The sequence below is a fragment of the Rutilus rutilus genome (assembly GCF_951802725.1).
Source record: "Rutilus rutilus genome assembly, chromosome: 17".
In the NCBI taxonomy this organism is placed as follows: Eukaryota; Metazoa; Chordata; class Actinopteri; order Cypriniformes; family Leuciscidae; genus Rutilus; species Rutilus rutilus.
Window position 1 is genome coordinate 32,382,864 of NC_140230.1, and position 21,612 is coordinate 32,404,475.

Sequence of the window (21,612 nt, forward strand, 5' to 3'; positions counted from 1 at the left end):
TGCCCTGAAGGACCTCACTCCCCAAAGGAAGTAAAGACAAAAGGTCGGGAGGTCTCTAAAGTATTGTATTCACATGCAAGTATAACATCGATAAAATAAAATAAAATAGATAAGCGGTCAAAGCACACTATATAGTGAAGAAAGCGCATTTGCTTGGAAGCCAAAGTAGCACTATACCTTAGTGAATCCTTCTCAGACCGATACAATTAAAAAAAGTACTGACATTATTTGTGATTTTATAACACATATGCATCGCCAATATACAAGAACACGTTTTAATAAAAGTTTTAAAGTATTAGTTTACGTGCGACCAAAAATGACTAGAAATCCCCTTAAAATAATTTAAAAAGAACACTGATTTTGTGGTTTCCTTTATTTTAATAATGCCCCGAAGACATGTAAATAAATCATCCGTGTTTTGTTCAGTTTTCTAGGGTTGTTGTTTTTTTTCTCTCCAAGTGATCTTTAGTCTAGGCCACGGTTTTGTAGTTCCTAGGCACTACCATGACACTACATTTCCCATGAACCAACAGCGCGGAAGGAAGAAGTCAGCTGATCTTCTTGTTGTGCTCCTGGAAGTTATTGCTAATAATCTTGCGTACATTTTAAACGTTTATTAGTATCTTTCCTCTTTTCATTTAAATTATGTTGCGTCCTAAAGCATTAACACAAGTACTCAGTCAAGCAAACACCAGTGGCGTTCAAAGCACACTGTAAGTATATGAAATTCAATCTTTGCTCATATCAGTAGCTTTAGCTGGCAGATCTACTGGTACAAAACAATGATGTACATTCAAAACATGTTCAATTAAGGTATTTTGTGTCCTTGGGTTTTGTTCGGTAATGTTGTCTTGCATGTTAAATCATTAACAAATGTCATATTCGTGCAGTAGCTCCAAACGTGATTTGAGTAATTCTTAAAAATATCGGAATGTCTTTGTAATAGATTATTAAATATCAAATCAAATTACATTTATTTAAAACATTGTGTGTGTGTGTATGTATGTGTATATATAGATATATATATAGAGAGAGAGAGAGAGAGAACACGCACTTAAGCAAATCATGTATTAAAAAAAAACACGTTTTTGGTTTAATTGTGAACTCAAGGAGAACTGACTGACATACATCCACTAAAAACCACCCAAACAACAGTTATTTAAAAAGTCACTGAGCAAAAATGATGAATAAAACTGAAGTTCTGACAAATTTTGGTTGCTGATGTCATTTGGTGTTCATATCATTTTTGCCTACTTTACGAGTCAAAGTCATATAACATGAAGTGTTTTGTGGTGTGTTTTATTTCAGGTTATTGAACAACGAAGGCTCCCTGTTGGCGTATTCTGGATATGGAGACACCGATGCAAGAGTCACTGCAGCTATTGCCAGCAACATCTGGGCGGCTTACGACAAAAACGGACACCAGGCCTTTAATGAGGACAAACTGAAATTCATTCTTATGGATTGTATGGTAGGAATGAAATTGTACAGTTGGGTTATAGTGGGTTAAATAAATGTGAATGCTGATCTTTGAGATGTGCAATAACATATGCGTTATACAAGATAAGCACAAATTTAGCACAGCAGCTGCTTTAGGGCATTGTGAAATACATGGGTTATTATCTGTTTTTAGAAATTAAACCTTACCAGAAATAATATGATGAACTAACTGCAGTTGCAGGTGTTTATTTTTCTACCATCATTTTTCTTTATATTGCACTGTATTTTCTCTGTCATTACAGGAGGGAAGGGTGGCCATTACACGTGTTGCAAACTTGTTGCTTTGCATGTATGCCAAGGAGACGGTCGGATTTGGGATGCTTAAAGCCAAGGTGAGATGTGGTGTTCATGAACTCTCAATTACTAATGTTCAAGTTTACGTTATATGTTTTTTCTTGAACAATCATAAATGGTTTTTTTTATGTTCACAGGCTGAGGCTTTAGTGCAGTACCTTGAGGAACCACTAACACAAGTGGCAGCGTCGTAGGATGTACTTTTGATGTGTGGATTTGAGTACAAGATCTTGGCCTTTATGCAATAATATCTATGGCTTTATTTATTTCCGTACTCAAGTTGATTGCTGTATCAAATTATGTGGCGGTTAAACCCAAAATAAGTATTTGCATAAACAGGAATTAATACATTTGAACTGCATTTCTCTTTTTTTTATTTTCCTTTTTGTTTGTTTTTTATTTATGTTTTTGGACTTTTTACAGTCAGTGATCAGGCTGTGTCTTATGGAAACTTGCTTCTGCCACAGAATCGCAAGGTAATTGCGATATTGTTTTTTTTCAATCTCACATTTCTCAGAATTGCAGATTTATATCTCGCAATTGCGAGTTAATAACTCAATTTTAAGAAGAAAGACAGAATTGTGAGAGGAAAAACTCACAATTGCGAGGGGAAAAAAGTAAAGCCATTTAAAAATAAAAAAAAATTCCTCTCTGAATTTCTCCAAATAAATCACAACTGCGAGTTATAAAGTCTGAATTGTAAAAGTTGAAAAAGTTGCAATTACCTTTTTTATTCTGTGGCTAAAACAAGCTTCCATAGTGTTGCATATGTCAACAATATGAAATAAATACATTTTTGGTTACATGTTGTTGTTTTGCCTTATTTAATGCACTTTTTTTATTATGTCTGAACTAATATTAATTGAAACAAAAACTTCAAAAAGAATCAGGAATGTTTTATATGTATTTTATTCCCCTAAAGATGTGTCTAAAGATAAAATATCACTGTTAAATCAGTTATAATATTTGTGTTTCAAGCAATGATATTTCAACCATGTAAATCAAAATATGTACCACGGGAGGGGCTCTTCCATGGCAAATGTCTTCCTGATCTTGGGAGAGACTGCTTAAAAGAAATTGATTGGTTGTGGATGGTGTGTATGTCGTCTTTTCATTGGCTGAGCAGGTGCACTATTGCACCCAGTTTCATGTGACTACACCTGTTCTCGCCTTACCTGTTTGACCTGACTTGAGCGCAACTAAAGTCACGCCCACCTTCCCCAAGTACGGCACATCTCGTAGCGGAACTGCCGGGCTAAATAACAGAGCTAGTTCCTTGTACAAACAAGTGAACTGGCCACCATAAACAGTGGGATTTCATTTATGTTTAGTACTGTTTTTCTGCTCTTTTAGGTTTGCCTCTGAATCACAGAGTGGGGAAACTACCATTCTTGATTCTCTTTGGGATTTTGACTCATGCAGCATTAATCTAGATTAGTGAAGATAGATCAGCTTACAAGAGTGGCAATATGGGGTCTGATGAGGCCTACAACTTTGTTTTCAAAGGTAAGATTTGACACTTCTGTATAGTTACGGTGGCAATGCTTGATAGACAGAATCTAATGTAACCTTAAACTGTCTTTCAGATGAAGTTTAATTCGTTTCATTATCAGTATGCATTCATCCCACTGTTTTTGCAGTACTTGTAGAGAATGTCACTTACTTTGCACATTGTTATATTATACAAAAAAAAGTTTTCTCATTGGTTAGAAATACCTGCAATTGAATTCCTCCTTTAAGTAAAGCTCTGAGGGTTGGTTTACCTACAAAACAAATGTTGTCCTATAGGTTGGTTGAAATCTGATTTCCATGACAACAAGGGTTTGTTTACACAAGATTACTGAGGTCTGTTACTCAATATAGGAGGGGAAATAGTTGTACCTGTTGAAGAAGCCCATTGTGAAACTGTGATCTGCACAAATGACACCAAACCACAGCGACTACTTAAAATGACCTGCATTGTGTGTTGGTTTCATTTCGAGTTAAATTGAAACAGCAAGAACACGATGTACTTAAAGGAAACATTTTAAAAGAAGCAAAATCGTGTTCATTTTAAGGGCCAGCTTTAGTATGTTTATCACCTGTCCTCATGGTTTAATCAAAAATGACATGAAAATATCAAACACTTTCAATACACACAGATAGTCGTGCATGAGTTAACTAATATGTAGGCTACTATAATATGCTTAAACCTTGTGTATGAAACACTTTTTAATTTTTATGTCAATAATTGTCCCATTTCCTGACATAACATGATAAATTAATGTCATAATTGTCCTACATGGGTGGAGTGTTGACTTTACTTCTGACTCATTTGAGTCACTCTTGTTTGCATCTACAATTACCAGGGTTTTCATAAAGTGAAGTGTTAGACTGGGACTGACACACACTGTTCATCCAGTGTGGGTTTGTTCTGGCAAAATAATACAAGGATTAGATCTACTTCTGTCGCAAGTTTTAATGAACAACAAGCCTGGACGATTTCCTCATCAGGATGCCGATGTGTGATTGCGTAAGATAAGACATTGAAGGCAGGGTAGGCGATTTGTTCCAGAAGCATTTTTTGTAATGCTGAATGAAAGTCTCTTCGCACCCTGAAACCGATCACTAAGTGAAGTGGTCTAAATATATTTATATGTAAAAAAGACGTAGGACCATAAAATGTTCGTCCAATCATTGAATTCGGTATGAATGTAATGATACGATATCTTACCTGCCTGTCAACGTATGTATTTTCATATCTCCGCACACCAGCTCGCGCAGACATCACACGTCATCAGAGCGTTTCATAAGTTAGACAGACGACAGTCAACGAGCACCGCAACCGAAACAGCAGCCGCCTTTAACAATTCTCCCTGAACCAAAACAACAAGCGTATGCTGCGTTCACGTCTTAACTACTGTAATTTGGAAGAGATGGAAACCCGTGACGTTATACTCGGAGCGGTTCGTAACTCGAATTTATGCGTTTCAAAGGCAACACTATCAACGCCGAAATGAATCTGCAGCAGTCAGGTGCTACAGGTCAGTGCTTTTTAAGTTGTTTATGTTCATTATTATTGTAATGTTTGAGACATGAGGTAGTTTAACGCCGTCTCTCTTGACGCTTTTGTTCGCTCCCTGCTGTACGTGTTCATGTGTTTGGAAGGAGGCTTGGCTCTGGAGACGCTCTGAAGGGAGGGTGTGATCTTATGCTTTCAAAGCTAGCTCGCTATTGCTAGCCTCTCTGCAAATCGCCTACCCTACCTTTAATGTTGCACTTTAAAAGAATAATAATTACATTGAAACATGACCTACTTGGAGTAAAATGGTGGAACATTGTAAAGATAAATAACCCCTGCTTTATTTTCTCACTCTGTAAATGGCTGAAATAAATGTATGACATTAGGGAGAAGTGGTGTTATCATTTCTCACTGGATAGAGATGCATTTAGCAGAAGCTTTTATCCAAAGCAACTTATCAGTTTGTGTGTTCTCTAAGATAAGTAAAAATAGGGCCCAATAAACTGTGTTAATATTGAAGGAATTTTCAATTGCACACTGCATTGTTCTTTAAGGTTAAAGGAAATGTCTGTAAACTTAATGAACAATGTCTTGGCAGAAAAATACCATGCGCCAATTCAATTTGTTTTCTTTCAGTGTGTTTCTGTGTGCATTTATCTGTATTATACAACGGCTTTCTATGGTTTCCTGGCATTTCTGTTGCTTAAACAGTAGAGTATGCCACTTGCAATGCCAAGGTCATGAGTTTGATTCCAAGACAATGCATTAATTAAAAATCTTTTGATTTATTTATTTTTAATAAATGTTTTCAATGTGGCTTATCCAATCAGAATTTAAAGTCAGAATCACTCCTTATTATAATTTCCCAATTTCTTAAATTCAAAAAAGTCCAAGACAACACATATTACATTTTGGACAATTGCATCACGAGTCTGTAAATGTCTGGTCCTTTTAATCCGCAACTAATCATCGATTTTACACAAACAGTGTTGCTAAAGAGTGTAGAAATGCTACAGTAGTAAAGCAAGACTTGGTGTCATGCTATATAGTGTCCTCTTGCCATAAGGCACTCATTGAACCCACCCATGAAAAATCTGCGATTAACACCATGATTGTTTTGCCGTGTTTACTGAGTTCACCGAGCAGTGTTTGCGTTTAGTGCAATGAGTGCCCTATGCCAAGAGGACACTATATAGCCATGACACCAAGTCTTGGTTGGTAGCATTTCTATACACTCTTAGAAGAAAAGGTTCTATATAGAATCTTAAAGGCTTCTGTCAAGCACTTCATAGAATCTTTTAGGGGTTCACATCATAGGATAATTTAATGGATTAAGTTTTAATTCATTCATTTTGTTTTAAATCATCTTATATTTTGGTTAAATTTTATGAATTAAACAACTCGTAAACATTGTCCGTGACATTTTTTTTAATAACCAGTAAAACATGAAAGTATTTTGCAATCATTTAAGCCATTTCACCTTATATAGAACCGTTTTTGGCATAAAGGGTTCTTTAAAAGTAAATAAATAAAATTGAATCTGAAAACTGAATCTTTTCTTTGACTCATATGCACCTCCATGTTTTGTTGCAGTGGTTCTTATTGGAGAATCTGGTGTTGGCAAGAGCAACTTGCTGTCACGGTTCACCAAGAATGAATTTAGTCATGACAGCCGGACGACCATCGGAGTGGAGTTCAGCACAAGAACTGTGAAGCTAAATGGTCTCACCATCAAAGCTCAGATCTGGGACACTGCCGGACTGGAGCGGTACCGGGCCATCACTTCTGCGTGAGTTTTGCATGCAACATTTAAGGACCATATGGTGCTGCTAAACAAGCAAATACGCCCCTAATTCACCAAAAATGGCAATTCTGAAATCATTTACTCAACATCATGCCATGGTTTTCTTTCTTCTGTGGAACATAAAACACTTTTTTTTCTTTTTCTTTTTTATAAAAGTTAATGTTGACCATAGCTGTGGAGCTAAAAAAATATATATATATTTTTTTTACCTTATTTAATTATAATAATTATGTTTATATATATATATATATATATGATCCTTCATAAAATATTTTTTTTTCTTTAAACAAGTCTCATATGCTTATTTATTTTATCAAAAATACAGTGAAAAAGAAAAACATTACAATTTAAAATAACCTTTTTTATATTTTAATATAGAAAGCTGAATTTTCAGCATCATTACTCCAGTCTTCAGTGTCACATGATCCTTTGGAAATCATTCTAATATGCTGAGTTGGTGCTCAAAAAATATTTCTGATTGTTATCAATGTTGAAAACAGTTGTGCTGTTTAATATTTTTGTAGGAACCGTGATGCATTTTTTTCAGGATTTTTTTGAGGAAAAGAAAGGAGATAGAAATCTTTTGTAACATTATAAAAGTCTTATAATGAATAAAACTAGAAGAAACTTTTGAAAGGTAGTGTATTTATTTGTAACAGCATATTTCACCACTTGTTGCTATTCAATTAATTTCTCACCTGTCGTTCTAAATCAAGTTCTGTCATTCTATATGACGTAATGTTTTATGACAGTGTTCTATTCATTCAGAAAAGGAAGTAAATCCAGTCACCTAACCTGATATGATCTGGCTTCCTATGCTTCAGATATTATCGAGGAGCAGTTGGAGCCCTTCTAATCTACGACATTTCAAAGCACTTGACGTATGAAAGTGCCGAGCGCTGGTTGAAGGAACTCTACGATCACGCAGATGCTCATATCGTAGTGATGCTTGTGGGCAATAAATCGGACCTGGCAGCAGTACGGTCGGTTCCAACAGAGGACGCAAAGGACTTTGCAGGTCATTTTTGAAGACTGCTTTATTTTATATACAATATATATATATATATATATATATATATATATATATATATATATATATATATATATATATATACAATTTTATACATACTGTATATATGAATTGGAGTCCAGAGCTTAAATTCATTGAATGTGCTGGAGGAGACTTTACAATGCACCTCTTGGTGGAAATAAATGTTGTGATGTTATTTCCGTCAAGAGGTGCATCAGTTTTTAGTCAAGATCTTGTATTGACAATGCAAGAGCAACATTTCAATGAATTTAATATCTGGACTCAGAGGAGCCGATTCATGAGTGAAAATTATTCTTCATGCTCCTCCCAGCCATTCTTTCACAGTTTGAGCCTGATGAATCATGACATTGTCATCCTGGAATATTGCCATGATGTGTCTTCCTACATGGTTGTTTAAGAAATGAAAAGCTACACACTCCATCAATTAGAGTTAGAAGAACTGTTGCCAAACATTATAATCACTGCAGTGATGATCCAATCATAGACTCTTAAGCATTTGCCTATTAAAATCCAAACAGCGACCTTTTCTTTTTCTTTTTGACTGGGCAGTGTATATATGTATTCCAGCAACCACAAGTTGATTTTTATTAATATATTATCATCATTTTTTTCTCTCTCATTTTAGAAAAGAATGGTCTTCTGTTTATGGAAACCTCAGCTTTGGAGTCAGTAAATGTTGAGGCAGCATTCAACACTGTGCTTGCAGGTATATTTACTGTGTATTCTGAACACATCAGACCGTATTTACATGTACTTTACATGTGTTCCCTGCCCTCTGGATTTATCCTCTTCAGCCAGGCTTGAAATAGGCCTGGTGTACACAAGCACTTGGCTTCATTATCATAATCATGTTGTCATTACTGTTTTTCTCAGAAATCCATAAAAAGGTGAGTAGCAAAGAAGTGACCCGAGGCTCTATCAATGCCGTGACGTTGTCCCAACCTAATGCTCCAGCAGACGACACACAGGAGAAGAAGGCCTGCTGCAAGAACATGTGAAAGAACCACATTCTGGATGTTCAGAAGGACTTCACAAGGGTCCTAATGGAGTTGTGAATCCTGCTTGTGTACTGCAGTAGAGCTATTATTAAGAAAGAACCAGTATGGTAAAAAGCAAAAGGAAATCCATTTCACTGACTGAATATTTAGATTCCTAAATATTAGGCATTTTTAATATTTGTCAAGTTTTACAAGGATTCATGTAAATTTTACATCATATTAAAATGTTTTAATAAAAAAAAATATTTTCCCTATATGTTTCCTCTTAGTATAGGATATTTTTGTTTGTATTATTTTAGAAATGTCAAGCCAAACTTTTTTTTTTTTTTTTTTTACTTGCATTAAGCAGCCACTTTTATCCAAGGTGACTTACAAATGAGGAATACAACAAGCAGTTCATCTTACTCTACTTGTTTATATCAATACATGCTGGAGAAATAACTTTATCACTGTAATAGTTGATAAGATTGAGGAAAGAACATATTTTTCCATTTACAATTTTTTTTCACATTAGTTTTTAATTTGATTAATTTAACACACCTAATTTTAAAAAACATAACTTATTTTCATTATTTAAGACTAAACAGCACTAAATCAATATTTTGTGCTATTAAAAAATATATAAAATGTGTATATAAGCAAAGTGCTGATTTTTATCTTCATTATTTGTAATGAATGCTCGACATTTTGGCATGTTATATTGTCATTATCATTATGATAATATGATCCCTGATGCTGGAGGTGTTATCAACTGCTGTTGTTGAAGCTAAAAAGAAAATATATACAGTATGTAATTTTCCAATAATAATTAAAGCAGGGCTATGAAAGAAAAAGAAGTCTGAATTGTTTTTTCACAATGAATTTCAACTGCAGTTTTATACTAATACGGTTATATATATATATATATATATATATATATATATATATATATATATATAGTAGGGTATGTCGGGGTAAGATGCCCCGTCCCCCCCACCTTAATTTTTTTCTGCTGAATATAGATGAGATCTCAGATGTCAACATTTGTGAGATTAAGTCAAGTGAAAGAGTTTTGAGATTAATTTATCTAATTTTGTGTCTTTGGAAAATAGTGATCTATGACACTGTATTATGAATTGCCACAGAAGGTCCCAAGTGGCATGTTGTGACTACTGTTTTTATTTATAAATGTAATAATTATTGCAATTAATGGGGTTATTATTAGGTATTCCATGAATTAGATGTACATTTCAATCATCTTCGCTTTCATTAAAACCTATAGGTTAGTTGAATAAAATGATTCAATTGCCATTCATAGTGTTGCTATTATGACATCTTCAATTACAATATGGGAAATTAAATGTGTAAATATTCATATGCCTATAAGTCACAGAATAATTTTATCTTTCAAATGAATCTCTTTTACTTGGATTATGATTTGTCTGTCATTGGTTGTTCAATTATTCAGCTAAATTGTCAAAATAAAATTTTAAATAGAAGTTTATTAAGTAAACATTAACGACACTTGTCTTTAAAATATATAAATTTTAATAAGAATTATGTCAAAAGTAATTTATACATTCTGTAGGTTTAGCCGGGGGTAGCCTACCGGCTAAACCTTTACAGAATGTATAAATTCTGTAAATAAGATGGCCTCTTTGAATAATTGTACATTTTGGTCTATAACAACTAAATTAGCAAATGTTTCTATTTATTTCCTATACTAACACCTGCATCATGCACAAGCTAAACAATTTCATAAATGAATCGGAAATTAAAGGGCATTCTCTGTTCAGTCACTGAATGGCGCAGCCTTGCCTCCTCATTGCCTCCTACGTGGCATTTTCAGGCCCAATCATCCTCTGTAAAGCATGAGTGAAGTCACGCTGTGGAATGTGGAAGAACTCATCTTACACACACCTGTAACGCTTTCTTTTAAGCCATTTTTCTGCTGTATTGACAGGCTACCTTGTGTTTTATTATACCGTCTGTTTTTTATTTAAAGATGTGTATTTATTGTATTTGAATTTATCATACGTTGTGGTTTCCTGACAACTATAAAAGACACACCTGTGACGTTACACACCTGTGCGGAAGCCCCGTCAAACATTTCATTGGGTGACAGAGGCACACTCGTGTGATAGAAAGCGTTTCTGGCCAATCAGATCACCGGAAAGGCGGGGCTACATCTCAGCCCGGTGACGTAAGTGTGTGCCTTAAGATGAGACAGCAGGGCGAAACTTGGTTGACGTAGCACAGCAACATCGTATCAAAGTGTAATTTAGACTAATCAGGGATCTGTTTTGCTTGACGATTACATTATATATCACTGTCGACAAAAGGAGATTTATGATATTATTTTGTTTTTGATTCTGACTGTTTGTAACGTATGAAGTGCGCGCGTAATGAAGTGCTCGTGATCAGCTGATGCGTCTCATAAACAAAGTTTTTTTGGCCTTGTAATTAATATAAGAGCACATTGTGGTTCTCAAGAAGAGCATAACGTCTTAATATTTGAAAACACGGAGTTCTTATTAAGCCGGTAAGAAGATTAAAGTCATGACGGGTAGAGAGGACGAGTATGACTATCTCTTTAAAGGTGAGTAGGCTCCCACGTTAACGTTACTACACTTCCAGAACAGCTGACTTTCAGATGAGCTCCTGCATGTCGTCTTCATATGCTGCATGTCTCTATTTTGTTATAGGAAGTTTGCTTTTTCTATTTTAAAACAGTTTAGCATATTCAACATGTGGTTTGCAACTTGTCAACTGTTTCAAGCTGGTCCAAGTAGGTCAATAGCTGGTAGACCACCTTGGACTAGCAAAAGAAACACCTGGTCATACCAGCTTAAGGTTTGTGCGACATGGTGGCAGGTCAACCAGCTAATGTTCATCTTACAGCAGGGAGAAGCAAGTTACCTGTTCTACTACCATGTTAATATGGATTTTCATGGCAAATATTTAAAAAGGCATGAACATATACATTTTAATCATTTAATAAGTGTCGTTTTTTGCTTGATTATATAATACACCACATGATTGGCTTCTCTTAATGTGTAATAATTCAGTATAGATCAGACATTTGATTTTATGATATGGAAACCGACATTTTGAACATTTAATGCATTTGTCATATGGAAAAGGTAAAAAAACATTTTGTCTTTTGTGTGTAAAACTGATTTTGAGGTTTCATTCAATAGTGTGAGCAGTATAAGCACAGTTAAACTGGTAAGACCTGTATAAATCAGGTCTTTCTCAGGATGGGTTTGCATTCAGGTGGTTTTTAAAACTCATCATATCTTACCCATTTGCTTCCTAATACAGGGAAAACTATCTGGAAGATTAGGCCATCCATTTGCCTTGTTTAAGAATTTTTTTCCATACAGTGATTGACTAATCCAAATACTAATGATATTGACCTCTTTAACTTCTGTGGTGATTATGTCCTTGGATTCGACACTTCCATTAATCATAGTTCTGCCCTCGACCTCCATGTGTGTTTAAGATGTCCGTGCACCTTTGGCTGTTTGATCATGAATCAATCAGTGCTGTTCAATCGCCACTCTGCTCTTTAAACATGCTCTTCCACTAGTTTCAAAACGAGCAAAGTCTTTGTCAAAGTGCATTCCTGTGTGTTTAACTCAGACCATTATCATTAGAACAAATATATAGCTGAGACGTGTGTTGGTGGATTTTATTCTTTCATGTCAATAAGTTGACAGCATTAGCCAAGATTGGTTTAGATTTTGGTGAAATGAAAATGAAAATTGTCATTATTTAATCACCTTCATGTCATATTCTGGTCTTGTGATGTTAAACAATAACTTTGTGTGACGAACAGACTGAAATGCAAGTTGTTATTCACTGATAGGCCTTGCATACGCTGAAGCTTTGAAATCATTTTTCATTTATGTTGCCAGTCTCTTTATATGAAAAATAAGATTAACCCCCGGTTTCACAGACAAGGCTTAAGCTAGTCTCAGGCTAAAATGCATGTTTGAGTTGTTTTAACTGAAAGCATTTTGCACTGACATATTTTAAAATATGTCAGTGCCATTGTTTTGTCTCAAGATGCACACCAGTAATGTTTCTTTTCTAAGGCAAGTTTATAAAAGCTGCTTAAATGTCCTAATTGAACCGAGGCCTAATCCTGGCTTAATCTAAGCCCTGTCTGTGAAACCAGGCCTATGATTCACTTTTTGTGTTCTTCTGACAAGTTTGGAAGGACACGAGGGTTGGTAAATACATTTAAGTTCTGAAACCTCAGGCACAAATTATAAACTAATCTTCAAAAGTTTGGGCTCCGGACAATTTTTAAATGTTTTTGAAAGAAGTCTCTCCAAGGCTGCACAAAATAATAACAAAATTGTCAAATATTATTACAATTTAAAATAACTCTTTTCTATTTGAATATATTTGAAACCGTAATTTATTCCTGTGATGTCAAGCTGAATTTTCAGCATCATTACTCCAGTCTTCAGTGTCACATGATCCTTCAGAAATCATTCTAATATGCTGATTTGCTGCACAAGAAACATTTATTATCTTTATTAATGTTGAAAACCGTTGTGCTGCTTCATATTTTTCGTGGAAACCGTAACATCATGTTTTTTTTCCATGATTCATTGATGAATAGAAAGTTCAAAAGAACAGCATTTATTTGAATTGAAACAATAAAGATTTTTACATTGTTATAAAAAAATTCTATGTAATGCAACCTTGCTAAATAAAAGTATTAGTTTCTTTAAAAAAAATCTTACTGGCTAAACTACCTGAACAGTAGTGTAACTGTAAATATAATTTCTCAATAATATCTATCTGCCTCTATCTGCGGAGGAGAGACGTTCCCAGTATTTCATAAGTCTGCCTGTGTGGGTGAAGAAGGGAGTTGCTCATTGGTCTTGCCCTTTTCACTCATTGTTAAAAGCTTTGTGGAAACACACCCTCTGTGTGAAATATTCGACTCTAATTGCTATTGTGCGGTGGAGTCATGGCGGTTTTAGCCCGCGCACAAATGGAATCAGCTTGAAAGAGCTCTCATAGAGTCATGTGTGTCTCCTGGGTCAATAGCACACATATATATAAAAGCACCATAAAGTTGAGCCAGTTGATCTCACGAACCGGTGTCCTTGTCATCCGCAGTGGTTCTGATTGGCGACTCTGGTGTGGGCAAGAGTAACCTGCTCTCTCGCTTCACCCGCAATGAGTTCAACCTGGAGAGCAAGAGCACCATCGGGGTGGAGTTTGCCACACGCAGTATCCATGTGGAGGGGAAGACCGTCAAGGCCCAGATCTGGGACACTGCTGGACAGGAGAGATACAGGGCCATCACATCAGCGTAAGTGTCTTCATAAAATCAAGACATCAGCTAATTTATGTCCTTTTTTGTATACACACAGACACACGTGTATGTGTGTATATATATATATATATATATATATATATATATATATATATATATATACAGTGCTATGCATAAGTGAATACACCCATGCTAAAGTTGACTAAAAAGAGGAATAAAAAATCATATTTTGGAAATTGAACTTAATGCCTTAATTTAAAAAATTAGGAAAAATCCAACCTTTAAGGACACCAATTTTCTTTGTGAATGAATAATGTATCGTAAATAAATACATGTTCTTCCTTAAAATACATGGTGCATAAGTGTGTACACCCCTATGTTAAATTCCCATAGAGGCAGGCAGATTTTTATTTTTAAGTATTTAAAAAAAAAATGTTTAGGATACTATGCATCCTGATAAAGTTCCCTTGGCCTTTGGAATTAAAATAGCCCCACATCATCACATAGCATTCACCATACCTAGAGATTGGCATGGGGTACTTTCCATAAGATCATCTCTCAATGCAAATCAAACTAGCTATTAGGCTAACTGAAATAAAACCATGCCAATCTCTAGGTATGGTGAAGGCTATGTGATGATGTGGGGCTATTTTAATTCCAAAGGCCAAGGGAACTTTATCAGGATGCATAGTATCCTAAAAAATATTTTTTTTAAATACTTAAAAATAAAAATCTGCCTGCCTCTATGGGAATTTAACATAGGGGTGTACTCACTTATGCACCATGTATTTTAAGGAAGAACATTTATTTATTTACGATACATTATTCATTCACAAAGAAAATTGGTGTCCTTAAAGGTTGGATTTTTCCTAATTTTTTAAATTAAGGCATTAAGTTCAATTTCCAAAATATGATTTTTTTATTCCTCTTTTTAGTCAACTTTAGCATGGGTGTATTCACTTATGCATAGCACTATATATATATATACATACACACACACACACAATATATAAACATGTAACATGTCCCTCCCTATTACCTGAGAAATTACACCCAACAAAAGTCTGGGAATGCGTGTGCTGAACCTTAAAAATTTTATATTACATTTGAAAAGTATACACAAATAGAGACAAAAAGCATAATTTAAAGGCAATGTTATTACAAGTCTTTATGATTTTTACCCATTTTTGTGGCGCTTTCATCATCTATAAAGATACAACGTTATGTCCTGTTTGGCATCCTTGATGTCAAATTCTTGAATCATTTTAATTAACTCTGATTTTAAACAGAGTTCCGTTTGTAGGCATTTCAGTTAAAAAGAAAAGCTATAAATATATACATGACTTTTCAGGGCCTGCCATGTCCATCTTATTTTTCAGAATAGAAGCTATTTTCTGTGTATGTGCAAGTGCAGTAAACAGTAAAACCATTTAAAATAATATGATAACAAATACCACCTATCAAAATCGGAACAGCATAGCAGACTGTTTTTGCACAGCTAACATAACTGTAAGCGACTCACGCCAGAAGCCTTGCACATTCAAGTAAAAAAATGACCTACTCTTATGTTTTTATCGTATAGTAAATAATGGGTTGCAATAGACTCCCAAGTACTAAGGGGCAGTTGAATGAGCTTGATGTACATTCAGATAAGATGAAGACTCTAATAACAGTAATAATCACATTAACATACTTCTTGGTAACCACACTATTATTGAGCACTTTAGGTTGTGGAATAAATTGTGTATATTTTAAAACCTTTTAAATGTGTGTATTCAAAGGTATTACAGAGGTGCCGTAGGAGCCCTGCTGGTGTATGACATCGCCAAGCATCTGACCTATGAAAACGCTGAGCGCTGGCTGAAGGAGCTGCAGGATCATGCTGACAGCAATATTGTCATCATGTTAGTAGGGAACAAAAGCGACTTGCGCCATCTGAGGGCTGTTCCTATGGATGAAGCCAAGGCGTTTGCAGGTTAGTGCTGGGGAAGATAGTTTCAACTGTAATTCTCATGCTACTCAATATTAAGTTTCAGTTGAGTCATTTTCTGGCAAATCAAATGTATAATTGATCACGTTACACCTAAATACAGTTAGAATAAAACTACACCCAAGATACATAGTAATGAATGGTTGCCTTCAGTTAAACATTTCAATATATAAAAGACCTAATATGTCACGTAGGGACAGAGACTTGTACACTACTGTTCAATAGGTTGGGGTCAGTAAGAGTTTTTGCCCGTAAAGACACAAGATTATTTTCAGATACATTTTTAAAATTTCTATCCTGTAAAAAAATCAGTTTCCACAAAAATATGAAGCCGCACAACTGTTTTCAACTTTAATTATAAGAAGAAATGTTTCTTGAGCAAAACGGTATATCAGAATGATTTCTGAAGGATCATGTGACACTGAAGACACTGGTGTTGTTATATTTACTTATATTACTAATTGATTTGAACCCATGACATTGGTCTTGCTAGTGCCATGCTATTAACCTTTTTCTCAGTTATCTCAAGTACAAAATGTTAGTAATATTTTTATTTATATATATATATGTTGCATGCTTATATATATATATATATATATATATATATATATATATATATATATATATATATATATATATATATATATATATATATATATATATATATATATATATATATATATATATATATATATATATATATATATATATATATATATATGTTGCATGCTACTTGTTTATCTCAGAATTAGGGTTTGCTAGCTGGTATATGTTCTGTCTAGATATTTATACAATTTTTCTTTGATAATGTATTTGAGAAGCAAGATATAAAGTAAAAAAAAAAAAGATATATATTTGTGTGTGTTTAGGAGATGTGAAGTGCTCTGTTGAATTGTGTGTGTGTGTGTGTGTGTGTTTTACAGAGAAGCATGGACTTTCTTTCCTGGAGACCTCAGCGCTGGACTCTTCTAATGTTGAACTTGCCTTTCAGACCATTCTTACAGGTCAGTCCTGAGCAAATCATCTAAAAGCGTGAATCTCATTAATGCTGTCATGTTTCGTGAAGAACATTCTCATTACTGTAGTGAGAAAAGTAGTACTTAAATAGAAGCAGTTTATGCATAGGTTTTTTTTGTGCTGCCTTTTCATTTATGCTGATTTAAAAACAAAAAATAAGTTACAGTAATTTTTACTGTGTAACAGAATTTTTCAAAGAAACACTGAATAATGAGCATTAAAAACACTCAGAAGTGAAACATTTAGATGCTTTGGAATTATGAGAATTTGGGGGGCATTTTCAAATGACGTTTGTTGTTTATTATTATTATTATTATTATTATTATTATTATTTTAGGGTGAAATGTGACCTAGAAAAAATCTAATTCTCATTGTTGTAGTACAGAAATGAAAATCCAGAAAAGCTTTCTATTAAAAATAATAAAACATAATAAATATAATTGGCTACTTTAAAAATGTCATTTATGTTTAAATGAAAATATATAATTATTTTGTCACATTACATTAATGAGATTTTGGGGTTGAGGAAATCTGCTTAGTTAATTTCTGCTCGGTCATGAAATGTATAAAAAAAAAATAGTATAACAAAATAGTATTAAAAAAAACAGGAAACATTTTTCTTTAAATAAAAAAAAAGTGTGAAAAAGTATATATGACATTTGCCAGTTTTTGTAAGATTCAATCAGATGTAGTATGCAATCCAAATCCAGAGTGCTTGTCTGTTATTAATGATCGCCTCTAGATGGCAGCAAACTCCAGGCCACAGAAATACTCAGCTATTCCTGTGAATGAGTGAAACTGTGTTTTGAGTTTTAAAGTTTGACCTCACAGAAATACTGGTTTGCTTTTTGCAGTTTTTCTGTTATTTATTTTAATTTTTTAAATTGTTTGGCCTGGGAAGTACATCTATTCAACCACACAGTGTTTCACAGTTACATTGTTCATTTCTATGTGTCACAATGAACCGCAGCTGAATTTGTTCCACTGTCAGTAACATACTTTGTTAGATCACTTTTATCAGGTAACTCTCCGTAACGGCGTTACGACTCTCTCTCTCACACAGAAATCTACCGTATCGTGTCCCAGAGGCAGATGTCAGGGCGTGGTGAAGACAGCTTCTCCCCCAGCTCCAAAGTGGTTCCCATTACTGTACAGCCTACACAAAATTCTGGCAAGCAGGGCGCCTGCTGTCAGAATAACTGAGCTGCTACAGCGCCGCCATGGGATCCGGGGAAAATCGGCAACTTTTGTTGGGCTGGGCTGCGAGGTTGACCGTGACCGTCCGACTGCGTTGTATTCCCTGCGCGTGGTGTGGTTAATGTATGTAACGGACTTACTTGGTTATGCCCAGAATCAGTGAGTAATAATCGTCAAAATTGGACAATAAGAGATGTTGAAATTCAATGGATCAAGCATTTTCTCAGAACTAAGAGGCCATGCTTCTTGTTTCAGACTAATTAGAAATGAGCAGGTAGCTGAGGCGCTCAGACGTGGCTGCTCTTCTTTCTTCGCTCTTTTTGTCACTTACAAACAATAGGGATTCACTAGTGAAATTATATATTTTTTTCCTTTAGTGTGCCACCGCAGATGTAGTCTGACAACTTTTTCATGCATCAAATTCACACTAGTCATCATAGCGCCTGTTCGGTCAATTCTTACACGGGCGCCGCTGTAACGGGCTCTTTTGTATTTATTGAATGCAAATATGATCTTGTTTTACTGTGGTATTTTTGCTTTCTTTTGTCATGCTTCTGTGAATGTTTTTTTTTTTTCTATCACTAGATTATTGATCAGAATTTCTCAAGGGTTTCTCCTTCTAGTCACGGCACTCATTTGTACAAGTGCTGGGAGTGTTTTCTGTGGATCAGAGTACTGTTAATAGGTTAAGCTAATAGACAGATGTACGTGCTGTGGTGTTTGAGGATGAGAGTGTCGTCTATTCAGATTCAGGGTTGGGAATTGTTATCTGGTTTTTAAAAAACAAAACTTACCAAATTATATGTCTGTTATCCATTTTTGAATGTATGCATTCTGTTGCATCAGCATAATAAAATATGCATAAAATATACAATATATGCATCAGAGCTGCATTAAACTTGTCCTATGGCATTGCGGTCATTATGCATCTTATTTCTTGTCAGCTGTGCATTAAAATCAGCAGTAAACTTTGATTTTTTTTGTTTTCCGCTTTAAAAAAGTTTGGAAACGCACTTTTTGTGGTCTATATTTCTAATGTGAATTTCACACCAGATTTGTAATGCGGGTAAAGAATGTAATATAAATTTTCCACACATTTGAAAAAGAACCAGAATCATAAGGAAGAGTTCATCGTTAAATAAAAAATGTTCTCAAATTATAAGATTTTTGATTTTGTGTGAACCATTCCTTTAAATGCCTACGATTCCCATCCCTACTCAAAGTACACTTGCGGGTCAGACGCTTTTTCTGCTTTATATCTTTTTGTTGTGCTTTCTGTGGCTCAGTGCACACTTGCATGATTATTTTTGCTTTAAGCTGGCTTCTGGGTGTTGGCTTTGACTAATAGTCTTCTTTGTTTTTTTTTCTTGGAAAACGAGTGGCAGGTGGGATTCGTTTCTCTGAGAGGAGCTTCTATCATTGGGTACATTGACCATATTATATTGCAAGGCAGAGGAACTGATGGCTTGTGATGTATTGCTGAGTTTTTCTTACTGGAAGCGAATTCCTCTCTGGCCACCCTTGTTATCTGCTACATGTAACCCGAAGAGCAGCAGGTCTCTTGAGATCTCACTCACTGTCCCAGCTTTTCTGTCTTCTACGCTTTTGGTGTGGTTTTATCTTTGCGTACGTTTGCTGTGGCGTTTATGTTCTCCTCGCCTCAGGATGGGCCTGTCGGGGTCGTGCTTTTGGCTTTTTTTTTTATAGTAGTGTTGTAATTTGTTCAAATACACGACACAAGGTGCTTCCCTAAATGCCTTGCCTGAAAGATTAATGCTAATGCCATCAATCTGTTATGCTGAATATCAGCCGTTTAGCCGGAGACGTTGATAATTACTGCTTTGGGAAGATTTTGTCATCGTGCCTGTTCTTTTCCCAGTGGGACTCCTGAACAAAGGCTCTGAATACGGCAAATACATTTATACATTTTCAGTGAACATGGATGTTTATCAGCTGTTTTTTTTTTTTTTTTACTTGGGTTTACATAGACACTCGGAAGCTTGTGTGATTTTTCAGGGTTCCCACATCTTTTGACCAGTGACTTCCATATGACCTTTCCGGTCGTTCTTGAATCCCGGATAAGTGAAATCATGGTATAGAGAGATTGCACTCCCAACAAGCAATTTCTAGTTGATGAAATATTTATGAGCTTTTTTTTGAAATGTTATTAATTTCCATGACTTTTCCAGGCAATTTTAAAATTCCCTGATACTTCCACATATTTCCATGAATGTGGGAACCCATGAACACTTGTGTTTTTGAAATATTTGGTGATTTCTTTCTGTATACGTTAATGACATTTATGAATAAAATCAGTTTTGTTTCAAATCATCAGGTGTGAGACCAACAGAATTCAGGGTAGCAGTGACCGATTATTCAGTTTGTTTTATTAGAAACATTTACAATACAATTTCTTGAAAGTAACCAAAGAATCAAAACTAGTATGGCATAGATACATTGATCAAATATCAAAAATGAAGGTCACAAAGAACATGTTCTAAGGAAAAAACCTGCAGTTTGCGTGCCCCGTGTAGACACGATACTGAATTATGAAATTAAAACGACTCGTGGAGTATCGGCTAGCCTCGTCTATGATATGGCAAACCCCTCGTTTATCAACAATAAATTGAACACTAGTACCAGGAGATGCTTGACCAAACTAATGCACTAATACCACTATGAGAGCTGTATGAAACACTTCTACTGTGCTGGAAGCTACCAAATACAGACTGTCGGACTGGAGTAACTCATCCCAAGCGAGGTCACATCAGTGACCATCCTAACCCCCCCCCCCATGTTCCTGTCTGACTGAAATTGAAACCACTACACAACTATCATTGCCACCACAGAGCCAAAACAAAAGTCGAGATGCGTGTTCACCATGAAGTAAGTATTGAGAGACTATGCTTCTCCGTGTAATCTTGTAAACAATAGTTCACCGCTTTGACGTGTGTGAGACACTCTCGGTAATAATGAACTGCAATCATCAGCCCTTGAGTGTAGTTTGTACATAAGCCTCATTTGTATGTGACAAAACAGGTTGCCAGTTAAGAGATGATACAAGTTACATGCAAATAACGGTATTACTGTGAGTGTGCTCGAAATTGCATTCCGTTCACATATCTGGAAACAAACATGATAACGGAATGTCTGATTTGCAGAAAAAAAGTGTGATTTTGTTTTTTTTTGTGTTTTTTTTTAGTTTTTTTTTAAGTTTTGTCATGCATATTTTTAAACGATTGGAAATCGGAACGTCATTACATGTAGTTGAATTTTGCTTGATTACTATGCACAATCATTTTTCTGTTTCACCCTGTTATACTTCAGCCTGTTATCGCTTCATAACAATTGCATTTAAAAACAAAGCAATTTAATAAAAAAAAAAAGGAAGGGACCCTTTATTCACTCAGCTGTGAGGTGTTAAAGGACAGGTACACAACACTTCTGAGTGCTTCTAGTATGCAAAAACGCGGTATTGA

At 35.1% G+C, this 21,612-nt stretch overlaps 3 protein-coding genes across 3 annotated transcripts; all 3 read left to right on the forward strand.

Annotated features, from left to right (window-relative positions):
* Positions 1 to 432: 432 nt before the first annotated feature.
* lamtor2 (late endosomal/lysosomal adaptor, MAPK and MTOR activator 2) lies at positions 433 to 2,597 on the forward strand. Its single transcript, XM_084385162.1, has 4 exons — positions 433 to 713; positions 1,309 to 1,471; positions 1,743 to 1,832; positions 1,932 to 2,597. The coding sequence occupies exons 1-4, from the start codon at positions 646 to 648 to the stop codon at positions 1,986 to 1,988; spliced, it is 378 nt and encodes a 125-aa protein (XP_084241288.1). The 5' UTR covers positions 433 to 645; the 3' UTR covers positions 1,989 to 2,597.
* A 425-nt stretch (positions 2,598 to 3,022) lies between these two features.
* On the forward strand, positions 3,023 to 9,472 carry rab25b (RAB25, member RAS oncogene family b). Its single transcript, XM_084435376.1, has 5 exons — positions 3,023 to 3,300; positions 6,389 to 6,584; positions 7,424 to 7,617; positions 8,276 to 8,356; positions 8,524 to 9,472. The coding sequence occupies exons 1-5, from the start codon at positions 3,264 to 3,266 to the stop codon at positions 8,646 to 8,648; spliced, it is 633 nt and encodes a 210-aa protein (XP_084291502.1). The 5' UTR covers positions 3,023 to 3,263; the 3' UTR covers positions 8,649 to 9,472.
* Positions 9,473 to 10,735: 1,263 nt separating this feature from the next.
* rab11al (RAB11a, member RAS oncogene family, like) lies at positions 10,736 to 20,478 on the forward strand. Its single transcript, XM_084435378.1, has 5 exons — positions 10,736 to 11,226; positions 13,770 to 13,965; positions 15,711 to 15,904; positions 16,843 to 16,923; positions 18,000 to 20,478. The coding sequence occupies exons 1-5, from the start codon at positions 11,187 to 11,189 to the stop codon at positions 18,137 to 18,139; spliced, it is 651 nt and encodes a 216-aa protein (XP_084291504.1). The 5' UTR covers positions 10,736 to 11,186; the 3' UTR covers positions 18,140 to 20,478.
* The last annotated feature ends 1,134 nt before the right edge of the window (positions 20,479 to 21,612 follow it).